Here is a 19,296-nt window from a genome sequence, read left to right as displayed (position 1 = left end):
CAGCCTTGGAGCGGGCACCACCCTCAAGGCCTCGCCGATACTGGACCTGCAGCACTGTGGCCACCTGTGCAGACACCGCTGTAAGGACAGTGATGGAGGCAAGCGACAAGACGACCTGTTTCTGGCTGCTGCGGCTGTGCGCCCAGAGCATCCAGGCCCGGGGTGTGAGCCCCAGCACGCGACAATGCCCCGCCCCCCCGCAATAAGGACACCGACCCCGGACAGCCGACACGGACGTCCCGAGTGGCCTAAGAACCCCAGACAAGCGTTAAATATTACGTAAGGTTTTCTTTTATTTAAAAGATCATTCACAAAATACCATATCCATAGATTTCTTTCTGTCATAGAGCTGAATGTGTAAGTGTTTGGAATCCCATTCTTACATGGAAAGTCTGCCCAGAGTGGCGATGAATTGGTTTGTTCTTATCTTTCCGCATTGGAGATGTAAGTAGGTCATCTGAAGCATCGGTGACGCGACCACACAATGCATGTCTCTCTTAAGTTAAGCACTGGTGTTACACGAATGGTTCTTAATTTCAGAAGCAGAGATGACAGGTAGGGGGGAGGAGGGGGAGTTCTGTACATTGCTGGGACTTGAGACAGACAGCGGGAGGGGGGCTGCACCCCCGCACCACACCCCCCCGCGCCTGCTGCCCTCGGGCTGGGCTCCTGCCAGGGCCCCAGGACACTGCCCCGGTTCACCCCATGTGTCACTCAGAAAAGCAGCTGCCGAGCCTCCTGGCCACTGGCAGGGGGGACACAGCCGGGAGTCGACCACTCACTGCCCCCAGCCCGCCGACTGCGGGGCCGGCCAGCTGGGCAGGGGCAGAGCCCCGCGTGCGCAGGGACAGACAGACAGACGACAGACCCTGGTCTGCACCCTCACTCAGCCGTGCCCCCCGAGCACTGGGCAGCTGCAGGACGAGTCTGGACGCGGTGCCCAGGCACCCTGTGGCCACACAGAAGCCGAAGGGCCTGAGCACTGTGCCACGTCCCCCGCCCCCCACCCCTCCTGTGTGGGGGGCACTCTGCTCGGCCCATCCCTCTGCCAGGGCAGTGGGGATAGGACAGAAAGGGGCAGGGCGACACTCGCAGGGGCCACAGACACCTTCTCCTTGTTCTGGGAACAAGGGACCCGGCCCGGGAGGGCGGCCAGTCGTGGAGAGGCGCCAGCCCGGGACCCCAGCCTGGTGCCCTCTGGGAAGCCACAGCAATGCAGAACTCCGCGTGCAGGCAGAGGAGGCGCGGTGAAGACGGGGCGACCGGGGTCTCCCAGGGTCTCCCAGGGGCAGGGAAAGGAAAGCACAGGGGGAGGCGCCGCAGGCTGCACCGCGGCCACCCTCTCCCGCAGAGAAGCTCTGGGCGCTGGGAGGACAAAGGACAGGGGCAGAGGGAGGGGGGGAGGGAGGGAGGGAAGGGAGGGGGAAAGGGAGAGAGGCGGGAGAGGGAGCAGACGGCAGGTACCGGGGTGCAGGAGGCCGAGGGTGTGCCGGAACCACCTGCTCACTGCTGACATGCACTCACGAGCCGTGTTTCCGGTGTAAGAAGGGAGGGCAAAGGTCGGGTGCAGGACCGGCAGCCGCGGGGCCACCGCTCCGGGGAGAGCCAGGCCGTGGTCTTGCTCGACTCCCCCTGCACCCCGCTCCCTCCCGCCCACGAGCTCATTCTTGCTCCTTCTGGACGACTTCCTCTCTGGGCCGGGCCCCCCCGAAGATGGCCGAGTTGGGGTTGGCTACTTGGTTGAGGGGCGTCGCGACTGTCCGAGGTTTAAGCTGGAGTCGTGGTCTCTGCGCTCGTTCCTCTGGGGAAAGACACACAAGCTGTCCAGGAGGGCCACCCGGCCCCCGGGACCCAAGCCCCAAGCCCCCCGGCCCGAGGGCCAGCCTCACCTTCTGTGGGCTCCCTGAAGTCCATGTTGGAGCCCCGGAGTGGGGGGCCGTCTCGAAAGCGACTGCCCATGGGAGGCCCTGTTCGTCGGTCACCCGGGCGGCTTCCTCCCCTGCCTCCCAGAAAGTCATCCCGGAAGCCTGCAGGAGGAGGCGGCAGCAGTGACTCAGTGGGGGGACCGGCTCAGGCTGCCCGCACCGTGCCCCCAGAGGAGTTTTGTTTTACGGTCTTTCGTCTGCCCAGCACTGGCTGCTGGGTGACCAGCACTCCCAGATCCCCAGGGGTGGGGCCGGAGAGTCGAGGCCTTTGGAATCTCAGCGGGCAGGAGGCAGGGGGAGTCTCTGAACGCCCGAGAAGCGCGGAGGGCGCCTGTCTTGTGCACGCAGCAGACCCAGGTTCGGTTCCCTGAGACCTGACAAGAGTGATCCCGGCAAGCAGGGTCAGGAGTGGCCCCCGAGCCCACAGGGTGAGGCCTGGAAACAGAAACCTGGGCTGGGGAGAGGGGCGGGCAGCCCTGGGGTGTCGAGGGCAGCGCGCCCGGTGGCCCTGGCACACCCTGGGCTGACACCGGACCAGCCTCTGCCCACCTGCCGCCTGGATGCTGACTCGCCCCTGGAGTCCGCCCAGGGACACCCGGGCGGCAGGGCGGGGGCCCAGTGGCTGAGCTCGTGTCCGGTGAGCCCGAGGCCCCACCACTCGGGGTGAAGGGGGCACGGGAGAGCCAAGTAAGCCTAAGGCTCCCGGCCCTCCCGCAGGGACACCAGGTCCCCAGAGCCACCGTCCCGCGGGGAAGGAGCGGCCTGCCGTGGTCCTCTCTCCTGTCTGGTTTCTCCTGCACAGTAGAGTCCCCGGCAAGGGGCACCGGTGGCCTGGGAAGGCCTGAACCCCAGGCAGCAGCCGCCAGGGCCTGCATCTGTGAGGTGGGGCGTGGCCTGCTCCCACCCGGCCCAGCTGACACATAAAAGCAGAGTTCCTGGACGAGACTATTCTTACAGATAAGCTCATTTGTGATGGGCTTTAAGACACTTGCATCTGTCAACAGATCAAACTTCCCTGTTTGGCTGAAACAGTTCTGGAAATGGATTGTTCCCGCACGGACACTGCCACGGCCCTCAGCCCAGCACGCCAGCCCGGCCTGGACCCGAAGGCAGGTGGCGTGGGCAGAGCCCAGGGAGAAGCAGGGTCGGGTCCCTGGGTGGGAGGGGGCCCAGCCCCCAGAGCAAGAGAGCGAGAGTAAGAGCGGAGAGCTGAGGCTCTCGAGAAGGCTTGCTTTTAACTTGCTACCTGTTGTGATGGACAACCACGGAGTATGTGGGTGATTCAAAAAAAGAAAGAAAGAAACAAGAAGGAAAAGAAACAAGCCCAGGCTGCAGACAGCCTGAGTGCAGGCAGGCAAGAAGGGGAGGGAGGAGAGGGGGCTCACAGCCACGCCTGCACCCCAGCCCCACCAGGGAGGGAACGGTCCTTCCCGCCCTCCACCCCGCACAGCGACGGTGCTGGTTCCAAGCCAGCCAGGCCACTGCACGGCACGGGGAAGTGATGGTGGGCGATAGCGACCGGGAACTGCGTCCTCCCGGGAACCCCACCCAACCCAGAGGGTAGAGGCAAAGGCACTGTGTGCGGGGAGCTGGACCGGATACTCCCGAGTGTCGGCGCACGGCGGCACCAGCCCAAACAGGCAACGACAGGAACACCAGCACCCCGGCCCGGCTCTCAGCACCATCCGCCTTCGCAGACGCCCCAGGGTTGTGGGGAAGCCCAGGGAACCTTCCGGACCCAGAAACAGTTCTCCCGCAGGGGCCTGCGTGGGGGGTGGGCACGGGGCGAGCAATCACCTCTGTCGTCTGGTCCACCTTTCCTGAATCCAAAGCCACCTTTATCTTGTTTCCTGCCTTCTGCAATGTCCACACGAAGTGACCGGTCGCCTAGCAGCTGGCAGTGGGGAGAGACAGCGTGAGCCGGGGCGGTGAGCACGGCCGCCACCAGCCGCCGGGCCCCTGAGGCTGATACTTACTGCACCATCATACGTCAAGGCTTCCTTAAGGGAATCCACCTCATCGAATTCTACATAGCAGAATCCTGCAAGAGACACAGACCTGCCCCTCAGGCACTCTGGGGAGAGACAGGGTGCGGGGCTCTCCAGGCACCTGGCCAGGGAAGCCCGAGGACGCCGCCCCCGGCCCCACTCGGCCCTGCCCAGACACCGGCGCGGCCGAGCTCAGTCTTGGGGTGCATGTTTCGATCACTGAATACTCAACAGCTATCAATCCACGCCTGTCCTGGGTCACTGTGCCCGTGAGCCGGCTGCCCCGGGCCCCTGGGGCCTGAGTGACCAGCCCGTCTCCCGGCCTCACGGGCCCCCAGCACAGGTGGAGGCGTCCCCACACGCACCTTTAAATTTGTCTGTGTCCTTGTCTCTGACGAGCCGCACGCTGCGGATGCTGAGGTCCTTGAAGATGGCGTCGATGTCGCCCTGGACCGTGTTGAAGGGCAGGTTGCCCACATAGGCCGTGTACGGGGGCTCCGTGGGCAGCTCCTTCTGGCTGCGGGAGCCATGGCCGCCAGCACTGCCGCGGGACCTGGGGGAGACGGACTGGTCAGGCCCCGCCACCGCCACGCACTGCTCCAGAAGGCAAACGCCAACAGCCCCCCGCCCCCGCCTGGGGCAAGCGCCCCCTTCACGCCAGAAGGCACCCCAGGGCATGGCGGGGCCCGTGCTCTCCTCGGGATTCCCAGGGATGGCAAGTGCCAGTGCCCGCACACAGTCCTTCCACCGAGGCGGGCCCTGACGCCTCCCACCCAGGCCCGGCCAGGTCACGGGAAGAGCATAGGGGAACCTCACTTGGCAGCGCAACGTCGCTTGAATCTTGACCTTACCTGTGCCCCACCCCCAGGACCCCCACAGGAGTGTCAGGGAATAAAGGCAGGAGTCATGCAATCAGACCAAAGAATCAGTCAGGAAGGCGCATCCAAGGCGGCGAGACCCCGAGGACAGTTTCTGGGAACAGGAGCACCAGACAACCCCAGACCATCCCCACTGCAGGCCAAGGACGATACCAGGGAGAAGGTCCTTCAGGCAGCCGCACCAAACCCCCTCCCAGCAGTCCCAAGGAGAGCGGCTGGCGCCTGCCCCACGCCAGCACCACACACGGTCCCCAGCCCTGCCGGGAGTGACCCCCGAGCACTGCTGGGCGAGGAAGCGGGGAGGTGGGGAGGAAGGAAACCTGAAGGACCCCCCCCCCCATCCGGCTCTGGGACGCACAGCCCAGCCTCAGCGACAGGACCCCGACCAGCAGGACAGGTCCAGACAGAGAGGCAACACGCGGTCACTGACACCCTCTGGCCACGACTGGAGAGTGACCTTTTCCAAACAAATTTGTAGGACAGAGGGGAGAGGGTTTTCCTTTCAAAAGAGACTGGAGAGGTCTCACACAAAGATCTGCTCAGTGACTTTTTGGGGAGTGCTCAGGGCTTAACTCCTGGCAGGCTTCGGGGACCCTATGGGGTGTCGGGGATCGAACCTGGGTCAGCCGTGAGTGTCCTCCCATTGTGTGCTCGCTCTGGTTCCTCATTACTCTCGTACAAGGGACATTCCAGGGCCCGGGGGTGCCTCACATCCACAGGGTCCGGGTTCAGTCCCGGTACATCACTGGGCCCAGCCAGCCCTGATGGCCGTGGATTGCTGTCCAGTCCCTGCTCTGAGCCCCTGTCCATCCCGGGTCAACCAGACCAGACACGATGCATTCACTCATCTTGGGCCGGTGAGCCACGGCTTTTGGTGCTCCTGCTCCCAGAGCAGTGCTCCAGCCTTCAGCACCCTGATCACAGCTCTAAGTCTCTGGGGGCCGCGGGCACCCCTCTCGGGAGGCCGTGCCGGTGTTGGGCAGAAGCAGCGCAGCCACGGGACTCTCGAAGAATGCGCCCAGAACACAGTCCCAGGCGGGCAGCGGCGGGGTGGGGTGGTGAGTGCTCACCCAGTCTCCTGGCGGCAGGAGGAGCAGTCAAGCCCAGAACCCCAGAGCCAAGCAGGAGTCAGGCGGGCGGGGGGAGGGCCACCCTGCCATGCCCCGAGCACGCCGCAGAGACCCGGCCTTCTCTGAAGGGGAAAGAAAGGCCCCGGATTTCCGGTGCCCCCAGCACCAGTGGGGTGCGTGGCAGAGCGGCAGGGCATCGAGGGGCTGCTGAAGCAGGAGGCCGCCCGCAGGAGCATTTCCAGGTCCTGAGCTGCTTTCCCACCCCCTCTGCAGCGGCTCTTACTGCAGCCTTTCGGGCCCGCCCAGAAACGGGAACCGGAGGCCCGGGGAAGCAGCGCCCACCCCAGTGCCCAGGCAGATGCAGGTGGGCCCGCGGCCACACCCCTTCCCAGCACTACCGCCTGTGGCTACTGGCCTCGAGCACTGCTTCCCGAGGCGACCCAGGGAACCCAGCCGCTAGCAAGGCCTTCTGTCAGATCTTCCCCTGAGTAGGCTTAAGATGGATAAGGGGTTGGCGCGAGCAGGCACTTGCCGAGTGCAGGGCAACCCCTGCTCTGAGCAGGGCCAGACAGATCCCTGAGCAGGTGAGTGTGGGCCTAACGCTGACAGTAAAAATGCTAAGGGCTGGAGCGACAAGGCAGTGGGGAGGGCATTTAGCCTTGCATGCGGCCCACCTGGATTCGAGACCCGGATTCGATCCCCGGCATCCCATATGGTCCCTGGAGCCCACCAGGAGTAACTCCTGAGTGCAGAGCCAGGAGTAACCAGTATTGCCAGGTGTGACCCAAAAAGACAAAACAAATGCACGTGGCTGACCTGGGTTCAAGTCCCAGCATCCCATATGGTCCTCCGAGCACCGCCAGGAGTAATTCCTGATGCAGAGCCTGGAGTAACCCCTGAGCATTGCTGGGTGTGGCCCAAAAAGCAAAAAACTGAGAAAAAAAAAAAAGGTTTGTACTTGCATGCCAGGGGGCCCAAATTTTAATCCCTGGCACCACGTAAGGTGTGTGTCCCTTCTAAGCAGTCAGGAACAATCCCAGGGCACAGCATGGTGTGGCCCCACTAGACCAGGAGTGTCGGGGCCGAGCAGGGCCACCACTTAGAGCCATGGCGTCAGTTCTAGAAGACCCTGTGGCACAGCCCATCGAGCTAACCTGAGCCTCTCCCGCCTCAGGACCAGAGGGCGCCAACCTAAGGCCGCGTCTCCGGGGAGATGACTCAGCTGGGGAGGCTGGGCCCAGCTTCCGGAAAGAAGCAAAGGGACCGCAGTGCCAGCGGGCAGGAGGCAGGGCAGCTTTCTCCAGGGCGGACCGTCAGGACCAGGCACCGCAGAGCGAGTGTGGCAGGGATGCACACACACAAACACAGACCTCCTCACTCGGGGGGGGGCTGGGGCAGAGGGGAGCACAGAGCATGGGCTGGCACTAGACCCACCCAGGGAGATGAGGCCGGAAAGGAAGCCCAGGACTCCGGGATGCTGGAACACGGTGTGACTGAGACCCAATCACGGGCAACGTTGTAACTATTTATCTAGAGGTGATTTAATACAAAACAATAAAAGAAAAACCCAGGACTGAAGTCATTCCTGGAGGGGTGCTACTGTTTCTGTTATTAGATTCCTGGTGCATCAGAAACTGCAGATCTTAAACACTCTCGGGGCTAGAGCGATAGCACAGCGGGGAGGGCGTTTGCCTTGCACTCCACCAACCCAGGTTCGATTCCCAGCATCCCGTATGGTCCCCGAGCACCACCAGGAGTCAGTCCTGTGCATTGCCAGGTGTGACCCAAAAAGCAAAAATAAATAAAACACTCTTGAAATACCCAGAGCAACACCAAGAGGCCAAGGCACTTCACAGGAGCTCGGGCAGCCCTGCTGAACCCACCCAGTTCCACCCACAGGGCTGCTGGCCGGCACCGCAGGGAACTTACCAAGTCAGGAGTGCACACAGCAAGCCCTCGCTTCCCCCGACTACCCCCCCCCCATGTCTTTAAGAGTAAAAGTGAAGTAACCAGCATCAGCCCCCACCCCGCCCCCCAACGCAGGCATAACAAATGAAGGTGTGGGGGCAACAGGCGGGCCTGCCTGCCTTCTGACTCCACAAACACCTCCTGCGCTACCTATTAGAGCAGAGGCCCCAGACTCTGCTGACCCACCACAGCCTTTCTCAGTGGGGGGAAAAAGACGCAGCACCCCCTGCAAATGTACCCCGAGGTGGCCAAACAGAACGCACCCAGAGCCGCCCGCTGGGCAGAATCAGGAGCCTGCGGGCCTCAGCACACAGGCCTGCCCTGCACGAGTGAGGTCCCGGGTCCCAAAAATAAGGCGGGAAATCAATAAGCCACTGAACTGATAACTAATAACTAATGCATAATTAATTACCTGCCTCAGACTGAGATTTTACCTGGGGCCCTTTTTCCTCTTCCGGGTCAGCTAAACTGCTACACGCCACGGGCCATGTTTCAAAAACAAGCCAAGCACTCTGGATCCAGGGGCCTGATGCCCCACAGTTCCCTCGGGCTCCGTCTCACTGGGGGTCTGTGCTCGAACACAGGCCTCCAGGAGACTGAGGCAGGCGGGGCAGGGTCCGGAGGGGTCTCCTGCTCTGAGGATGCTGCTGTCACAGCTCTGAGCCGCGGGAGCCTTGCCGGCCCCTCCTTCCTGCCTGCAGCTATTTCAGTAGCTGGGGCTCACCAGGGGAGGAGGCCTTGGGCCTGTCAGCTACGTGAGGACGGCATGACTCCCACTGCCAAGGCGGTGCTCAGGGCTGGCTCCTGGCTCAGTGCTCAGGGGACCCTTCGGGGTGCGGAGATCAAGACAAGCTCTCCTGCCCCAGGAACTGTACCCATCCGCCTGGCGCTGCGTGTGAATTCTGCAGGGCGAGGACGCAGGGTCAGGGCCCGCGGAGGGGGAGGGAGCACACGTGACCCGTGGGAAACACACAGATGCTCGGTCACAGCAGTCCCCGGAGCCAAAGTCGGAAGGGAGCCGTGGACAAGGGGCCCCAGCAGGAGGCTCCAGCCCTCCTGTCTCGAACGAAGTGTGCGAGTGAGAAGCTGCTGCGGGGGGGGGGGGGGGGGGGGGGTGGCGGCACCGTGACAGCTGAGGGATCCAAACAGGGGTCTGCAAGCTGCCGACCCCAGCTCAAGCCCCGGCACTCCCCCAGCCAGCCCAGCCCCGTGGGTTAAATACTTTCCGTGGTTACTGTCTTTGCAAGCCAGAGCCCTCGGGCCAAAGTCAGCACAGGGCAGGACAGCCTAAGACCCCCCAAATAGCCACAATAACAGGAGCCGCAGCAAGCTGGGCAGGAGCGAGCCCCAACAGGCACCAAACAAGGCCCCCGCCTTGAGTGCACACGGCTGACCCATGCAGATATGATCCAGGAGTCACCCTGAGCACTCTGGTGACACCCGAACACCCATGCAGACATGGTGTTTTACTGGCATCTACAGTGGGGGAGGGTGGCCGAGGGCTCCCTGTGGACGGCAAACACCTGGCAGTTCTGCCCGAGCCCCGGCAGTGGGTGGGGGTGGCAAGGCTGTGTCGCATCACTTCCTACAGCACGGTTCACCGTTTCAGGGCCACTGGGAGGGCGTTCACCTTACACACGGCCAACCTGGGTTCGATCCCCAGCACCCCGTATGGCCCCTGAGCATCACCAGGAGTGATCCCCAAGTGCAGAGCCAGGAGCACCACCGGGTGTGGCCCCAAAAACAAAAGCAAAGAAAAAACCAGAATGGCATGCTCCGGAGTGGTGCTTCCGCCCGCCCACCCAGGGGGTCTGGGAGCCGCCCTTAACTCTGGGGTCGGAAGGCAGCAGGAAGAGGTTCAAGCCTCCTTTTGAATGGGGCAATGGGGCACCTGAGAACCCACCATTGGAACCCACTTCATGAGCACTGTGTGGGAGTACCCCTAGTTTTCTGGGAGGTTTTTTTTTTTTGGGGGCACACTCAGGAATGCTCAGGGGGGCCTGTGTGATGCCTGGAATCGAAGCCGAGTCAGACACACGCAAGGCCCGCTGCCCGCTGTGCTGTATCTCCAGCCCGTCTGTCCCTGCGGGTGCAGAGCTGCTCCTGGGGCAGGGGCTGGGGTGGCTTCTGGAGACAGCGGCCCCTCCCGGCGTGGCTGGGAACAGCACAGGAAGGCGGCAGGTCTGTCTGTGCGGGGCACGGGCGGAGGGGCTGTGGGCCCGGTGCACGCAGAGCCCGTGTCCCGACACGAAGGCCCGCGCCATCGCGCAACCCTGGGTCCCATTACTGTGAGGAACGGCTCAGCCTCCCCCAGCCAGAGCCCCGGGGCAGCACTTTCGTTTTTAGACAATAAAACACCTCTGTTTGGGGGCCACGCCCAGCGTGCCACATAGGGGGCAGGAGGTGTAGGGGATGGACCGGGCCTCCCACAGGGATAGCATGTACAGCAGTGCTCGGGGACCATGCACAATGCTGGATTCAAACCCAGGCCGGCCGTGTGCACACAGCCGAACACAGAGGGCCCACAAGGAACCGACAACTGCACAATTACAGCCTGCGTTTAGGTCCAGAACTTGAGCTGTGGCCCAGAGAGCCGAATGGCAAAGCCACGGCCCAAGTTCCTGTCCCCGGGCCCACGCGCACGAGTGTGAGCCTGGCAACCCCACCGTCTGCCAGCCCTGCACCCTCGGGCGATGTCCAGCCTCACCACAGCCGGGCGTGTGCGAGCACCACAAAGGAGTGTCCCACAAGCACCGAGGGGCTGGAGCCACAGGCCAGTGGGGAGGGCGCTGGCCCTGCTCACGCCGGCATGGAAGTCGAGCCCAGTCCCCTGAGCACCGCCAGGAGTAACCCCTGGGGACCCCTGGGCGTGACCCAAAAACTAGAAAAAAAAAAAAAAGGCACGCAGGGTCTGTGGCCAGGAGATGTGGCCCCAGCAGTGAGCACCCAGCATGTGACGCCCATCACCCCAACACACCAGCACACACAAGGGAAGGGGTGAAACAATTACAAGTTCGCTTTTCCACGCTGAAGAAGTTCAGGCTGTCTCTTGAAAACACATTCCTTCCAATCTTTCCTCTAAATTTCTTTCAGAAAAAAATTTTTTTTTGCTTTACACACACAAAATTCCACTCAATAACCACAAACGATCAGCGGCCACCACTGAAGTCTAGCTTCAGGCCGAGTACACGGGCTCAGGTCTCACCTTGCATGAGCGAGCGAGCACTGCCAGGAGTGAGCGAGCACTGCCAGGTGCGGCCGGTCCTGCCCCACACCCGCCATAAATACTAGCGAGAAAAAAGAGCAGGAATCTATCCTTCTGGCACGTACAAGGGCCACCAGCACGTGCACACAAGGCGTACTTCCAAACTCCATCAGCTCGCCGGCGAATGCCACAGTGGCTCATGACATGACGCTGTGACGTGCCACAGCCATACTGTCTCTGTGCTGTCCAGGGAATGAACTGGAGGTGCTCGGCCACTGAGTCACAGCCCCGGCCAGCGGCCTCAGAGCCCCACTAGTCACTTCCTGTCCCAGGTAGTCTCATGTGTGTGTGTGTGTGTGTGTGTGTGTGTGTGTGTGTGTGTGTACAACAGTGATTAGTGAACTGGAACCATGCCGACATTAGTGCCATGGGGCCATGTGTCCAGAAGACTAAAGTGACAGCTTTTATGACATCTACTTGAACATACACAACACCAGAGCCTGGCGAGGGTCAGGGGTTGCTCTTGGCAATGCTTGGGGTTGTAGATGGGGTCACACAGGGTACCCAGGGTTAAACCAGGCTCAGCCCCAGGCAAGACTGGCACTGAATCCTGTCCTAATCTCCCTAGCCCCTGCTTCATTTTAAGTGTTAGGTAGAGCACAAGTTAGAGAAAACTGTAATTCTATTTCCAGACAGCCCAGGAAGCACTCCCTCTGCTTTCACCCATTAACAGCCCTGCTCGCCGGGGCTCTGGACCTGACCTCCTCTCTTGGCGGGAGATAGCCACGGAGCTGGAGGGGGGCCCACGGGCAGTGCCTGCAGCCCAGCCCGACCCCCCAAGCGCACAAGGCTGGGCCCATAAACCCTGCAGTAAACGCCGTGGGGAGAGGAACACTAGCTCCCACCAATCCAGAACAATCCCTGCTGCCAGGTCTGGCCAGTCCCGGCTGGACCCCAGCTCCCCATATGGTCCCTGGAGCCCGCTGAGAGAGATTCCTAAGCACAGAGCCAGGAGCAAGTCCTGTTCGGGCAGAGCCAAATGACTGTCACCAGGAAAGGCTCCCGTGACAGTCATAAGCTGAGCCAGTGCTTCTGTTCACGGGCATTTTTAATTGGGGTGGAGGGTGGGTCCTGCCACACCCTGCCTCTGCAAGCATGGGTCACTCCTGCTGGGACTCACGGGGTGCTGGATCAAGCCTTGGGTGGTCACGTGCAAGGCAAGTGCCCTCCTTGCTGCACTATCTCACGGGCCCAGGCAGGCCCTTCTGGAAAGTAAAGGAAGCCTCTCTTCAAGGGATATAAAGTTCTTGTTGCCAAGCTTGAAAAAACAAATTCTGGCTCAGGGCCAGAGTGATAGTATAGGGATTAGGGCATTTGCCTTGCACACAGCCGACCCAGGTTCAATCCCCAGCATCCCATATGGTCCCCCAGCATCACCAAGAGTAATTTCTGAGTGCAAAGCCAGGAATAACCCCTGATCATTGCTAGGTGTGACCCAAAAAGCAAGGTGGGGGGAACCCACCTCACACTCAAGCAAAAAATGAGCAATTATATATATATATATTTTTTCTGATTTAAGGGCCAAACCCAGAGGTGCTTGGAACTTATCCCTAGCCCTGAGCTCAGGGACTGAATGGGTCAGCCACATGCAAGGCGAGCACATTACCCACTGTGCTATCTCTGTGGCCCCCAACGTTCTTTTTAAAATTTAAAATTCAGGGGCTGGAGCGATAGCACAATGGGTAGGGTGTTTGCCTTGCACGCAGCCAACCTGGGTTCGATTCCCAGCATTTCATATGGTCTCCCGAGCACTGCCAGGGCTAATTCCTGAGGGCAGAGCCAGGAGTAACCCCTGTGCACTGCCAGGTGTGACCCAAAAAGAAAAAAAAATTAATTAAAATTTGAAATTCTTTTTTGGGGGATCAGGTGTGGGGAACCCAGGATTCCTCAAAGGGCTGGTGTGCAGGTTCTGTGGGCAGGAAAGCTGGGCTCAACCTTTGGCACCATCAGGAGCGAGACCCCCTTACCCCCAATTTGGAAGTGGGGTCTGCCAAGGAGCTCAGGGGCCACTCCCTGCGCTGTGTGCCAATGCCGGGCCAGGAGACCCACTGCTGCCTGGGCCCACTGGGGATCCGAGCCCAGATCCTGGTGCCAGCCCCTGGGGAGTAACGTATTAGTAAACAGGACTGCTACTGTATCATATGTGTGGACAGGAAGCACAGTCTGAGGGACAGAGCATTTCTAAAGGGCCTGGCACGGGTACATTGTTAAAAAACTTCCCTTTCATAAAAGGGTCATTATAAACACAGAACATGGGGTCTGGACCAGCTAGCTCAAAGGACCCAGGACCAACCCCGAACACTGCCAGAATGATCACAGAGAACCACGGTGACCTTATATTCAAAAATTAAAAAAAAAAAATTTAAAGGGGCCTGTGTGATATGACAGCAGGTAAGGCGCTTGCCCATGCACGTGGCCTGCCCAGGTTTGATCCCCAGCACCCCAAAGGGCCACACAAGCAACGCCGAGAGTGATCCCTGAATGCGAACCAGGAGTTAAGCCCTGAGTTCTGCCAGGTGTTGCTCCCAAAACAAAATAAAACGTGAGAGGAGAAAGAGCCCTGAGTTCAACCCTTGGCACTATAAGGATCCAAGCCCTGCCAGAAGTGATCCCTGAGCACAGAGCCAGGAGTAAGCCCCAGGCACCTCGGGGTGTGGCCTCAAACCAAAAGCAAACAGAAGCACAATACAGGAAGGGCAAAGGCATTCAAAGGCTGGGGGAGGATCTGGGGCCCTGACAGGACAGGGGGGAGGGGGAAGGCGCCCCCTTGCTTAAGGCTGACCCTGGTCGATCCAGGGCACCATAGCGGTTCCCCCAAAAGAGCACCAAGATTGGTGACAGCGGGTAAGCTACTGCCAACATACACAACGACAGCCCTTCTCTCTAGTGACGCAAGGACACAGGTCTAACCAGGGACACAAATGATGAAATCCGTCCCTGCCCAGGAGGCGGGCCCAGGCGTCCGCCCAACTCTGCTTCCTTGGTCCAGCAGGGTGGACGCTGGAAGATGGAGTCTGAACAGACACCACCCTGATAGCCTCCTTCCTACACGCTGCTTCTCGAAGACTTTGCACAGTCCAAGGTCTTCCCAGAATACTCAAGTTTTACTTCATGCAGAAACATGACACTTCAAAAATTCAGTTTCTAGGAGCCAGAGTGATAGTATAGTGGAGAGAGCATTTGCCTTACAAGCGGCAGACCCAAAAAGCCAAAAACAAAAATAAAACCACCAACAATTTACTTCGGATTACTCAGCAGTCTCCTACTAGCCCCAGGGAACTACTTTAGCCGCACAAGCACCCCAGTACTTGCAGTAACCCTGTAAAAAGGGGGTTCTGTCTTTTAACGGGGATGGCTTCCAAGCAGTTCCTAGGGGCCACTACATGGCTGGTGGGCTCAATGAAGGGTCCTTGCACTGGCACAGTCACCCCCGGGGATGCTGGAGACCACCAGGGCCATACGCCCAGGCTCTGGAGGCGGGGAGTCAGAGACCTGCATGCTGTGGTTGAAATGCTGGGCACTGGGCCCTAGGGCACCCCCGTGTTCTGACCCGAGCTCTCTCCATCTCCAAAGATAAGGGGCTTTGCTCCAAACCATGGCAGATCGGCCTGAGCACTGTGGGGCTGGATTTCACAGCCCCCAGAGCACTCTCGGGAAAGCCGAGATCCGAGGTGGCGATTCAGGCGCATGGGCTGCCGTGGAGAGGTAGCAGGGTTCAAGACCGGCCACGGCACTACTGCTTCTCAGCGCGCTCTCCTTCCCCAGCTGTCTAGGCCATAAAGAGAGTGTAAGAATTTGGCAGAGCTGCCGAGCTTTCGGTCAGAACACAGAACATCTGAACGTGCAGCTTAGCAATCTCTGCCAGGGCCCGGCTCCTAGCACCCTCCCGCCTCCAACCTACCTGCAGGCCCGCGGGCTGGGGGAAGCACTCCCGCAGGAGAGGCGACCGGGACCGGGCCCAGGCCCTGCATGCCATGAGGAAATCTAAAAGCCGCATCACTCCCCATTTCACTGCCAATGGCTACGGAGAAACCTCCAAGGTAACTGAGGAATCTGCCGAGGAAGTACATTCAAGATCTGGACGGGGGATTCTGTTCTGACTGGCTTCCAGGGCAGCAATGGTGGCTGGCACTCACTTGGCAAAGCCAGCCCACTGCCACCTCTGCAAGACAACTTCGCCAGTGGTCACAAGTCACATGCACGAGGACCCTGTTTCACTACCAAAACCACGACCTCAGGGGCCAGAGAGTATAGCAGGAGGCGCCTCACACGCAGCTGAGCACTGCCAGGAGGGACTTCCCGAAGGCAGAGCCAGGGTGACCCCGAGAATCACCGGGTTGACCCCAAATCCCACTCCCCAAGTTTTCAAACGATGACTATAAAATGTCACTTGCTGTCCCTTTCACCTGGAACCACCAGGGAGGTGTCAGGACAGTCTCCAACACCCGACCAACACAGGGAATCATGTGTGTCTATGTGTGTCTGGGTGTGGCCCCCAAATAAAAACAAATTTTAAAAAGAATTAAAAAAAAAAAAGGTAACACACAACTGACTTGCCACAGGCAGACTCTTCAGGCATTCACTAATGTGACCATAACTCAGGCCCACCTGAACTTAGTAAACAGGGAACTGCTGGTCAATTGTGTGACCGCCTGGCAAAATTTGAGGCAATTGAGGCAAACTTAGCTGCCCTAACTCGGCAGAGACCAGCTGGGTCCCCCGGGCGGGCCTCCCGAGGGCAAGACCAGACAGGGCTCCCCACCAATACACAAATCCCACCCCGCCCCCGGATTTTTTCCAACTGCCTTTAGGAATGGGCGCCGGGAACCTCCCCTGTACCTTCCTTCACAGCAAGCTCTCTAGAGGAAATTCCCAGGGCCAGGGGGGTGGGCGAGACGGCGCTAGGGCGCAGGGCAGGGCAGGAGGGTGCCCTTCTCCCCGCGGGTCTGTTTCCGGAGACGGGCCGGCAGACCGGGGCATCTGGCACGCTCGGCACCGAGGACGGGTGATTCACGCGAAGTCTCCACACTTCCAGCCACCAGCAGGGCCGGAAAACGTGTCAGTAACAGTCTTGGAGGGGGGAGTGGGGGGGAGCACAGCCCAGGTTCTGGGGCCGGAGCAGTGGACCCGGGTGCGAGTCCCTACGCCGGCACCCCGTGCCCGCCAGGACCCATCCCTGACCGCAGAGCCAGGAATAAGCCCTGAGCACTGCCGGGTGGGGCCCAGAGCCCAAAAATACCCGCACAAAAGAGAAAGCCCAGGTCGGGGAAGGGCGAGCCCAGCACGCCGCATGGCCGCCCTCCCACCCACCCGAGCACGCGGGAACCAAGCCCCGTGGGGGAAAAAAAGAAACGGCGCCCTCCACCCTCGGCATTTATAGGCTTCAGGGCGCCATTCAGGCACAAAATTGAGGTGCAAACCCTACCCCAAAGGCAGGAGCACTGCGCCCCACACCCATCCCTTTGTTTTTTTACTAGCAAATAAAATATATATATATATATTTTTTTGGAAGCCACCGTGGCTCCACCCCTCCCCACTTCCGCGGCCGGGAGTCGGCGAGGATGGGGGGGACCCGCCTGCACCCCGAGCAGCCTTTGTTCCAGCCCGGGGAGGCCCCCGGCCCGCGTGCCATTGTGCGGGCGCGCCGCGGGCCCCCCGCGCTCCCCCGGAGACGCGCACAAAAGGCCGTGCGTGCCCTTGACAGCGGCGCGCGGCCCCGGGACGCCCGCGAGGTCACCGCGCGCGGGGCGGGCGGCGCGGCGCGGCCCCCCGGGCCCCCGCTCGGCGCACCTGTCAGCGCGGCGCCCCACAAAGGGGCGCAAACCCGGGAACGGGGCCCGGCCGGGCCGCCCCCCGCCGCGCCGCGCCCCTCCGCCCGCGTGGGCCGGGCCGGGCTCCTGCCGCCCAACCGCGGCCTCCCACGTAACCGCGGCCTCGGGGCCGGGGGCCGGGGTCTGGGGTCTGGGTCTTGGGCGCCTCGAGTCTGGGTCCGAGGTCGGGGTCTGGGCCTCGGATTTGGGGTCCGGGCTCCGGGTCTGGCGTCTGGGTCCGGGATCGGGGTCTGGGCCGCGAGTCTGGGGTCGGGGTTCGGGTTCGGGTCCGGGTCTCGGGTCTGGGTCTGGGGTCTAGGCCGCGGGTCTGGGTATGGGTCTAGGCCGTGGGTCTGGGGGTTTGGGTCTGGGTCTGGGGTCCAGGCCGCGGGTCTGGGGCTCGGGGTCCGGGGTCGGGGTCCGGGGTCGGGGCCCGGGCCTCGGGTCTGGGGTCCGGGTCCGGCTGGGCGCGGGCCCGTAACCGCCGCCCCCCGCCCGGCGCGCCATGTCCAGGCCGCGGCGCTCGGGCCGGGCGGCGGCGCTCCCGGCGCGGCCCCCGCGGCCCCCCGCGGCGCCCCCCGGCCCGCGCCCGCGCCCGCCCGCGCCCGCCGCCTCACCCCCTGCCGCCGCCGAAGCTGCTGTAGGCCCGGTCGTCGTAGGTATCGAAGTCCGCCATTTGCCGTGTCCGCTCCGAGAGGAAGCAGGGCGAGCGCGGAAGGACCCCGCGGTCTAGCGCCCCGCCCGCCGCGGGGCTGCCCGCCGCGCCGCCTGATCGCAGCCGCACGCACGCCGGCGCGTGCGCGCGCCCGGCCTGGCCGCCGGGGCAGCTGCGGCGGCGCGCGCGGCCACGTGGTGCGCGGCGCGGGGGGCGCGGGCCGCGCGGCCGCCCATTGTGTGCTGGCCGGGCCGCGCCGCCGCCCCGCCCGCCCCGCCCGCGCCGCCCGCGGCCCCGCAGCCCCGCTGGGGGGTGGGCGGCGTTCGGGGAGGCGGCGGCGGCGGGCCCGGGCTGCCTGGAACCGGCGCGGGGTGAGGGGTGGGGGTTGTAGGTGTCGGGGCGGGGGCGGCTCCGACCCAGGCTGCAGCAGCCGCGGACATTTTTTTGTTTTTTTTGTTGTTGTTGTTTTGGGGGTCACATCTGGCGATGCTCAAGAGGCACTCCGGGCTCATGCACTCAGGAATCACTCCTGGCGGTGCTCGGGGGCCATATGGGATGCTGGGAATCGAACCCAGGTCGACCATGTGCAAGGCAAACGCCCTTCCCGCTGTGCTACCGCTCCAGCCCCAAATTCTATCTATCTACTATCTATCTATCTCATTATATTATATATATATATATATTTTGCTTTTTGGGTCACACCCGGCGATGCACAGGGGTTACTCCTGGCTCTGCACTCAGGAATTACCCCTGGCGGAGCTCAGGGGACCGTATGGGATACTGGGAATCGAACCCGGGTCAGCCGCGTGCAAGGCAAAGTCTTTACCCGCTGTGCTATCGCTCCAGCCCCCCCCCTAGACATTTTTTTAAAAAAAGCTTTTGAGTTCCTCCACGCTCTTGGAGATTAGGCGGGAAGAGAGTCCCGAGAAGCGTGGGTCTGGAATGGGACGCGTCTCAGCGGAGTGTGGCGTGGGACTGCGCGCGGGGCGCCCGACGCGGTGGAGCCACAGGACTCGGGCGGGGCACACCGCTTGGGCCCAAGAGTAAACCCAGCATCGCTGAGTGTGGCCCCAAAATAAATAAAAAGTAGAGATGAGGTGCCCGAGAGATACTACAGCAGGTAGGTTCGCCCTTTTTGGGGGGACCCAGCTCTCCGTGGCATAGCATAGGTTGCCCCAAGCACCCTGGGGAGTCATTCCTGAGCACAGAGACAGGAGTGACCCCTAAGTGGCTGGGGGTGGGCCACAAACCAAAAAATAAATACCCAATCCACCCGTCAGACCCTCCGCCCTCTGGTTTGTTTTCATTATTTCCTTCTGTAAGTTCCTTTACTGAATCTCTTTGTCCACCCTTTTTTTTTTTTTTGCTTTTTTCTGTGGGGCGGGGGCTCACACCTGGCAATACACAGGGGTCACTCCTGGCTCTGTACTCAGGAATTACTCCTGGTGATGCTTGGGGGACCATATGGGATGCTGGGAATAGAACCTGGGTCGGGGCCCTACCACTGTGCTATTGCTCCAGCCCATCTTTGTCTACTCTTAAGTCCACTAAATTCCTCCTGGTTCATTTTTCCCTTCTTCAGGCACTCCTGTTCTTTCTCTGTAGAAGAGGAACCTGGGGCCAGGGCCGAAGCCAGCGGGTAGGGCACTTGCCCTGCAGACAGCTGCCCCCATCCCCAGCACCCCATATGGTGCCCGAGCCCCCCTCCAGGAGTGATCCCTGGGCATGTCTCCACCC

At 61.5% G+C, this 19,296-nt stretch overlaps 1 protein-coding gene across 1 annotated transcript; it reads right to left on the bottom strand.

The window, feature by feature from the left end:
- Window positions 1–273: 273 nt before the first annotated feature.
- Window positions 274–17,678, bottom strand: EIF4H (eukaryotic translation initiation factor 4H). Its single transcript, XM_055136592.1, has 6 exons — window positions 17,522–17,678; window positions 4,279–4,466; window positions 3,902–3,966; window positions 3,723–3,819; window positions 1,890–2,027; window positions 274–1,801 (listed from the first exon to the last, which is right to left on the bottom strand). The coding sequence occupies exons 1-6, from the start codon at window positions 17,578–17,580 to the stop codon at window positions 1,662–1,664; spliced, it is 687 nt and encodes a 228-aa protein (XP_054992567.1). The 5' UTR covers window positions 17,581–17,678; the 3' UTR covers window positions 274–1,661.
- Window positions 17,679–19,296: the final 1,618 nt, after the last annotated feature.

Source organism: Sorex araneus, chromosome 4 (genome assembly GCF_027595985.1).
Source record: "Sorex araneus isolate mSorAra2 chromosome 4, mSorAra2.pri, whole genome shotgun sequence".
Classification (NCBI taxonomy): domain Eukaryota; kingdom Metazoa; phylum Chordata; class Mammalia; order Eulipotyphla; family Soricidae; genus Sorex; species Sorex araneus.
Note: the sequence above shows the minus strand (reverse complement) of the source record. Positions and strands in the feature narration are given on the sequence as shown.